The sequence below is a fragment of the Ipomoea triloba genome, chromosome 11, assembly GCF_003576645.1.
Source record: "Ipomoea triloba cultivar NCNSP0323 chromosome 11, ASM357664v1".
NCBI classification, from domain to species: Eukaryota; Viridiplantae; Streptophyta; class Magnoliopsida; order Solanales; family Convolvulaceae; genus Ipomoea; species Ipomoea triloba.
In genome coordinates, this window is record NC_044926.1 from 24,622,244 (window position 1) to 24,631,140 (window position 8,897).

Below are 8,897 nucleotides of genomic sequence, written 5' to 3' on the forward strand. Positions count from 1 at the left end.
CTTCATTATATAGCCATTTTCAAATCAAGTCATGTTAAAATCTTCATTATATAGCCTTGAAAGGGGTGGCCAAGTAGTAAAATCATGGTTGCAGTAATCACTAAGTACTAGTCGAATGGTAGAGTAACGCCTAGCGCTTAGGCGAATTACCTCTTAAGCGGCCGCCTAAGGGGTAATTCACCTCGGCTTAGAGGCGCCTAACACCTAGGCAGCCGCCTAGGCTGAATTTTGTAACAGTGAGTAACATATGGTTCTCATATTATAATGACACGAATTTGTATTTTACCAACACTATTTTGATCGAGTTTGTCGTGCATGAGGTTGTAGCTTCTAGCGGTCACTAAATTCTATTATAACCATCCTATATTTTAGTATTTTATTAAAGGTTAGTGTCTTTTAATTATTTTTGAATGCAATAGGTCAATATTAAATATGGTCACGGTCTTAAATTATTTTTGAATGCAATAGATCAGTATTAAATATGGGCTACATAGTCATGATCTTATCAAAAATATTAGTCTTTCAATATAATATTTTTATTTTTTTTTAACCAGGAGAATAAAAAAAAAAATCTGCTAAATATCTTGAGCACACAACTTGAATAGTGTCAAATAAATTATATCATTTGAAATATATCATCAAGACAATTAAAATAAAATTAATATTGAATATAAACTAATTAAAAATTAAACTACATAAAGCATAATTTTAACATAATTAAAATGATTACATCTAAAATTAAATTGTACTAAATATTATTATTTACATTACAAATTATATTTTATATTAAACAAAATAATTTTAAACTAATAAACTTTTAAATATTGAGAAACTAAATTATTTTAGTGTATAATAACATTTGGTGTAATGGGTTGGTGATGAAAAAATTTCAAAAATACTACTTGGACTCTAAAAACCTACTCCACTAAGTGTTCAAATTTTATTGGAAGAAAAAATATATATATAATGGATAAAAATCATGACCACCTATTATATTAAGCAATCAAAGCATACCACAGGGAATAAAAAATAGAGTATAAAATGGGAATACAAGTAGAATTACGCATAAAATTAGGTGTGAAAATATTTCTTTTGATGTGATATCAGGTAGAGATTTTTAGGGTGTGTTTGGTTGGAGGGTTTAGGCATAGGGAATAGGTATGAAAGTGATTGCTAGTGTTTGGTTGATAGGTTTTGAGAATGTTATTATGGGTTTGGAATACCCCATTAATGAGAAAACTCATACTCTTATTAAATAAGGGTTTCATTTCACTTCCACATTTCTTCCCCAACTATTAATAATCATTCTCATTCCACCCAACTACCAAACATGCTAAATACTTTCACCAAAACTCATTACCCTTACCAAGTATTTGATACCCATTCCGATTCCGATTCCCATGTGTGAACCAAACACACCCTTAGTATTTTAAGTTGGAGTAGATACTCATAATGCTCAAATAGGTTACTAAACTACACATAAATATGCAATTGGACCATCAAACTCAAAAAAGTGTAATTGAGTCCATAAACAACTCAAAACTATACAATTAAAATGAAATTGACCTGTTTGATCGCTACGTGACAATTATTTAATTTAAAAATTAAAATTTTAAATTAATTTTTTAAAATAAAATAACAACCACGTCAATATTGGTTAGTCGAACATATCAATTTCAATGACTCAATTGCATATTCATGCGTAGTTGAGTGGTGTGTGAGCATTATTGTTGAATTATATGAGTTAGCTCATTAGCTTAAGAATGAAGTATTATTGTGTCAACATCAATCTTTCACTTTCTTGGACTTTAGAACTTTGAAAGCTAGCTCATTAGTCTACTAAGGTAACAAACATATCACTTTCTTCTAAGAATATAATATAATCGCTAGCCACTTGTATATAGAAAACTCCACAACACTTCATTCATAAAAAAAGTATTAAGTAAGATTCCAAACATGATCTTATCTCAAATAGGGAATAACAATTCTAACTCAACCGTATAAATATTGACAACTGCTATTAAATCAACTAAGTGTTTTTTGCAAACTTGTGAATAATTAAGTTAGAAAATATTAGATCCATATAAATTACACGTGCATGTTTAATTTATATATTATGATTTTATTTAATTAGTTTATAATAGATCGATCAATTTACAAGTACGGTATTCACAGCTGGAAATCAACCGATTTCTGACCACCACAAAATGGTTGAAAAAAGCGGCTTGAATCATGGTGGTTAGAAATTGCCGGCATTTTAAATTTTAAATTGTTTTTTTTTCTTACCACCAACAACGGTGGTCAGAAATACCTTTATATATACCTCTCTTGTGCATTTTCAGACCATTTTTCTTTGTTTTTTTTAATATCTTTTTCTATTAATTTTTCATTGTTGCAAGTATATTTTTTTTTTTCAATAAATCATTCATAATAGTGCTAAAATCAAGTTGTACTACATCATATTGAAATTCACACAAATTTATATTCAAAGTTTTGTGTCAAATGCCATTTTACATAACATAATCCAAACACGAAACCATTCAACACCCATCATATTTAACTATTGATTGTGCAATCAACCATTAAAATTTATCATTTTATAAAGTATATAAGTTTGAATTTCTAAACTTAAGATCTTACCAGGCCACTATTACCCTGAAAACTGATAGAGGAGATAAATTGCAGGACGTAACTCTCTGACTTATAGGTTTTCAAGTGTTTGTATACAAATATCAATAATAAGGCTAAATTCACAACTCCTATAGTTTAAAAAGTATTGTTCGTGGTTATCAGTCCATGTGACCTAATTGCTATTCTGGCAAATTGCAATGAAGACATTAGAACAGTCAACAGTCAATTAATGATTGAAAAAAAGAATATAATTGAAGGGGAAAAAGAAAATTTTCTTCTTATTAATTATTATTATTTTAATCATTTTCCCTTGACTACTCGATCAAATTTTGTCTCGGTTTCTATTTGATAAACTTTTAGAATTGACAAAGTTCCTTCAATAGCTCAGTTTTTTTAATGCCAATGGATTTTTTTTCCGGATATATTAATATTACAGTATTTAATTGAATTGAAAATTATTTTAATACACATAAATGATAAATATTAAATATTTCTTTTTTAAACTGGAAAAGTAAAATTCTACAATGATGAAAATACACTTTGACTATTATATCTATCCATCTACTATACTAATAAGAGTCAATAAAGTTATGCAGAACTAAAAATACCCGTCCAATTATTTGATAAAATGAATGGTTCATATTATTTTAATTTTAATATTTTTTATTTTCATACTTTACCCTCTATTATATTATTTATTTTTTTCTAAATACCTCTACACTCAGTCCATGTAAACTTTAATAACGAAATATTCTATTAACTATTTATTATTCTTAACTTACTCATTGATTTTCATAAGGAATGTCTTAGGTTTGAACCCCATCCCAATCAAAGTTGTCATAATTGTTGAACATATACTATGAATATGTTAGAGTGTATTAAAAAATACAATATAAAATTTAACATGAACTTTGGTCAATTAATTAGCCAAACTATATACATAGTATTTAAAGTTGAGCGTCAAAGATTACAAATAAGAAACTTTGAAAAATCATTTTCTTGCATTTAAAAAAAAAAACAAATCTATTTTAAGTTTTTGTTTTTCATTTAATTAATCTCCTTTTGTTGTTGTTTTCAAAAAAAAAAAAATACCTCCTTTTGTTGCCTAGACCACATGGAAGGGAGTGGGTGTGGGTTCTAGTCTTAGTGGAGGCTCCTAAACTTCACCCCGTGACCAGTTGAGCTGCCCATGCGGGCAATACATATGCATTTCTTTAATTTATAATTAGGTGTATACAATCCCGGTATTCAAAAAAATTACGTAGTATTCATTATCAATAAATTAAATAAGAAAAAGATTTTTTTTTTCAAAAAAAAAATAATGAAGAAATTTCAAAATAGCCACTGTTGTTGCATTCAACCATTCATTAATCATGTATGTAAAATAATTATTGTGCATTCATTAAATATATTAGAACTAATATAAATTATTCAAAAAAATAAAAAAGAATGCACCCACCCACACACACAAATCAAGTACTATACTCATTCATACTAAGTCTAAAAATATGAACTTGAAAATAAACATGTGCAAAATGAATGTAGAAATTGTTGATGAAACAAGATACGTTGTGACATCAACTACCTGCAGAGTTAGTATTATTACTATCAAGCAAAACAAGTTATGAAAATATATCGAACAAGAGGTACTATTCATGAACGTTATACAATTATAATAAATATTAATATTTTATTCAATACTTCCACATGAAACATGTAGGGGAAAACTACCATTATATTGTAAAATATTAGATCAACAGACGTTTGCAAGATCAAAAGTTTATAGTACAACTAAGATCCAGTCATATACATAACAAGGAAAATTCATCTTCGGAGCTTCCTACATCATAATCTGATTGCATGACGTTGTCATCTATGCTAGCACTAGTAACCTAATTGTAAATGACACACTACCAACAAAAAGAGATGACAAATAGTGAAGATGAAAACAATGACAATGCTATCTAAAGAGAATTAAGAAGACTTAGAGAAATTCAAATCACAAGTAGTATTTATTTAGACTATCATTTTTAGACTAAATATTCAAATATTTTCCATCGAAACTGTCTCAACATGAGACTTGTAAACTTTTTAGTTAAGATGCAATATTTTTTTATGAGTTCATTGAAAAGTAGTACATTTTAATTTAAAAAGTATACAAATCTCACTTGTAACGATCTCATACAAAACTTATATATATAGGGGGAGGTTTATGCTATGTGAAAACATGCTTGCAGGTAAAAAGTAGATACTGATCGATATATCCATTTGGGTAGATAAACGATTGAAGATTTCTAAAATAATAAGGCATAAATGGGCATGGCCAATTTTATAAATATTGTATACTTAAAAATTTATACGGGGTAATAATTATAAAATTGATCAATTTATTTTATTTTGTATTAAAACTTTCACCTATTGATCAACGTTTGAATCCACCCACCCCACACATACACATATATTATAGGCTTGTCGTGGGGGAGGCCGGGCTAGAGTTCAAATCTAATTTGGCCACTAGGGACAAATTAAAGAAAGAAAATGCAATCTTCAATAAATTCCATATGTATACAGGATATACCCACCAAACTCTGCCTCAAGCCCCAACACATGTAACTCAATTCTCTTCCCTCTTCATGCTTTTCTCATTATTCAAGAATCATACAGATGACGTCTACCCTTCATAGCACCTTCTTTTTTTTTTTCTTTTCTTTTCTTTTTCGGTCTTCACCAAGATCTACCCTTCACTACTAATATATAATTTGTAAATTATTTGTGGTTGTTGGTGTCAAAACAAAGTCAAAAAGTTCTTGATTATTCAATTCTCTCCTCATTTTTTTCCTCCAATAATCTTCACTGGGGATATGATGACCCAAATGCCTCTTTAGTGTTCTTCAATTGAGAGAAAAGATAGATCAGATTATCAGAGTATGGGAATGGAAATAATAGTGTCAGTGGCACTTCTGTTTGTAGGAATAGTGGTTCTTGTGTTCATACATGTTTGTATAGTAGGGAGGGCTTTAAGGAGCAGAAATGGGATGCATGGCACAATCTTTATGCCAAGAGGGATTAACAGAAGCCAAAGTATGTCCCAAGAGGACATAAAGAAGCTGCCATGTTTTGAGTACAAACTGGAGATTATTAAAGAAGAAGAAGATGAAGTGGATTGTGCTGTTTGCCTGGAGAGTTTTAAGGTTGGGGATAAGTGTAGACTGCTGAAATGCAATCACTGTTTTCATGCTCAGTGCATTGATTCATGGCTCATAAACACAGCTTTTTGCCCTATTTGTAGGGCAGGTGCTAAGGCTTCTCCTCTCAAAACTTCTTCTGGGGATCAAGAAAACACTACCACTTCTAGCAGTACTTCTAGTACTCAAGTTGTTGCTGCTGAAATGACATGATAAAAAGAAAAAAAGGTACAGATTTGTTCATTCTTTTATTTGTCTTTTTTTATTGGATTGAGTGGGTGGGGTGGGGTGGGGATGGGGGTTGGATTGATGATTGTGGGTGTGGGAGGGGGAATACAGGAAATGGATGGGTGTAATTTGTAAATCTTGGGAATATTTATATACAGTTCACTTACATAGTTACATATTGCTGTCTTGTAAATGTTGATAGTTTTTAATTTCATTTCTCCATCAAAGTTCTTTCTTTTTTGTTGTCTTTATGCCTAGGTAATGCTATGCTAGATTCCACTTTTCTAAATCCAAATCAGATTATGAGAACTGATTAAGTTTTGTGATCAATCTGTTACTAATCCATGGTTGCAATTGTTATACCTTGTACTAGGGTTGATCTTGCATTGTGGACCCTGGTCCAAAAATTATATGTCTGCAGTTGATATATTCTAACCTAAATTTAACCGGTTATGCGCATGTAAATAAATTGAAGGCACATAACAAGTTATGTGTCTATAGTTAACATGTTATGTGCTTTCAATTTATTTACAGACACAAACTGTTAACTACAAGTACAAAATATGTCAACTTCAAAGCCACAATGTAAAGTAGACCATGGTCCATAAGAGCATCCATATCAATGCTTTTTGGTGGATTTTGGAACAAAAATCTGAGTATGGTTTTTTATTGATGTGGAGTGTGGTTTTTAGAACATCACCATCAATGGTTTATTTTTGTGTTTTTGGAATAGTGTTGTATGACATAGAAGAAAGAGAAAGGAGGAAAGAAAAGGTTGGGGTTCATCTGCAAGTGAATGATTTTTTCTGATTAGTGAGACCCACTGAGGAGAAATTGGGAGGTGCGCTGTGGCCGCATGATTGCCACAATTGCCGCCCAGCGGGCGCGTTTCAGGCGCAAGTTGCACCTGAAAAGTAACCTTTTTTTAAAAAAAAAAAATCGGTTTTGTTTTGTTTTTTTTCTCTCCCAACCCATATTCTCTTTTCTAATCACACTTACAAAAACTCCTCAAAAACCACAAAAAGTTTCCTAAGACCTTCCTCAATAGTGATCGGTTTTTGAGGAGTTTTTACATGTGTGATTAGGAAAGAGAAGATAAAAATGGAGGAGAAAAAATATAAAAAATAAAATTTGGTAACAATTTAAAAATTTAAAAAAAAAAACACGCAAAGGAATTACGCGCCCAGATAGCGCGCAAGTTTTGAGCAACGCGCGCAACTTATCTACTGCTCTCCACCTTGGGCCCCACTTATTCTGCAAAAATCCCCATATTTATTGTATGTAATTTTTTTTCTCTCACCAATTTATCACTCCTCCACTTCATATCTTTTTTCTTAAAACCGTGTAAAATTTATCAATGGAGAAGGCCTTTAAGGATGCTTTTAGGGAGATTTAATTTCTGCAAGTTAATGGATTTTAATGGGGTCCACATCCTGAGAAGAAAAACAAAGCTCATTGTGGTGGAGACGAAGCCGCCTAGTCGGGCGCATGGATTGTTTTTTTTTTCTTTTTTTTTTATTCATTGTCAAACGCGTTTCCTTGTTCTTTTTCTCTTTTTTTTTCCCTCCCTCTACTCACTCTATTTGGCACATACAAAATCACAAAAAAAAAAAAAAAAAAACCTAAACTATTATGCTCTAATTATCACTTTTTAAATTAATATTTAATTAATAATTTTTTTAAACAAAAAATGGTTAGAAAGCTTACCAAGCCCACAAGCCTCGGCAAGAATAGAATAGGCTAGCATTTTCTAGACTCGTCCCATCCTACAAATCATATTACGGTATGATTCGATCAACATTGTTGCCTCATGCATCGAGTACTACTAAAAAGTTTTGAAATTGTAACCAAGTGCAATAAGGACAATGTGGAACAATATATGTATCATATCAAGTACAAACTCTAGAACTTTTTACATTCACTTTTAGTGATATTTGATGTCATAACGACCAATAATAGATGTCTTAGAATTTTCATTCAAAACAAACACGGACGCACACACATCCACATGAGAACTTGTTTGCATTAGAAAAACTAAGAACTAATATCAGTCATTCATCAGAAAAAATCTAATGAAATTGAAGCAATTTGATTTTAAAAATGTGGTGACATTTTTGATAAATTTTTTCAACTTTAAGATTAAAGTACATTTTACAATACTATATAGTGCAATTTTTAACCGTATAGAATGCATTCCCGAATAAACTCTAAAATGTAAACCAAAAAACTAAATCCTAAATCTAATTTTTTTTTTAAAAACAAATCCTAAATCTAAACATAAATACTAAACATTAAGGGTGTGTTAAAAAAAAAAGGGTGTGTTTGGTAACCCAGAAAATGATTTCCGAAAATCATTTTCCGGGATTTTGGTGTTTGGTAACCTCTAGAAAATGTGGTCAACGGAAAATGATTTCCGTTGACCACGGAAAATAGGGGCATTTTTCTGGAAAATGACTTCCAGACAAAAATTTCAAGTCATTTTTCCAGACATGGAAAATGACTTCGTGCCACATACGAGGGACGGCTCAGCCGTCTCTTTCTCAGTCCGGCGAAAACCAGAGGCAGCGACCTCTTTTTTTTTCTTAACTTTTTAATTTATTTATAATAAATATTATTATATATTTTTATATTTTAAATAAAATAATAAAAATGTATAATTATACATTTCTACTTATTTTTCACTCATTTTCCGGAAAATGAACTAAACACCCAAAGACAGTTTTCCAGAGTACATCCAAACACTGAAAATGAACTCATTTTCTGAAAAATAACTCATTTTTCAAAAAATATTTTTCATAAGTCATTTTCCTGCTTTCCAAACACAGCCTAAACAGTTAAAAAAAAAAAAAAAAG

General features: G+C 30.5%; 1 protein-coding gene across 1 annotated transcript; it reads left to right on the forward strand.

Annotated features, from left to right (window-relative positions):
* Positions 1-5,231: 5,231 nt before the first annotated feature.
* LOC115997530 lies at positions 5,232-5,996 on the forward strand. Its single transcript, XM_031237103.1, has 2 exons — positions 5,232-5,822; positions 5,921-5,996. The coding sequence occupies exons 1-2, from the start codon at positions 5,559-5,561 to the stop codon at positions 5,930-5,932; spliced, it is 276 nt and encodes a 91-aa protein (XP_031092963.1). The 5' UTR covers positions 5,232-5,558; the 3' UTR covers positions 5,933-5,996.
* The last annotated feature ends 2,901 nt before the right edge of the window (positions 5,997-8,897 follow it).

Bases quoted from the DNA above. Each gene is read 5' to 3' on its own strand.
- LOC115997530 (XM_031237103.1), top strand. From the start codon at position 5,559: ATGGGAATGGAAATAATAGTGTCAGTGGCACTTCTGTTTGTAGGAATA.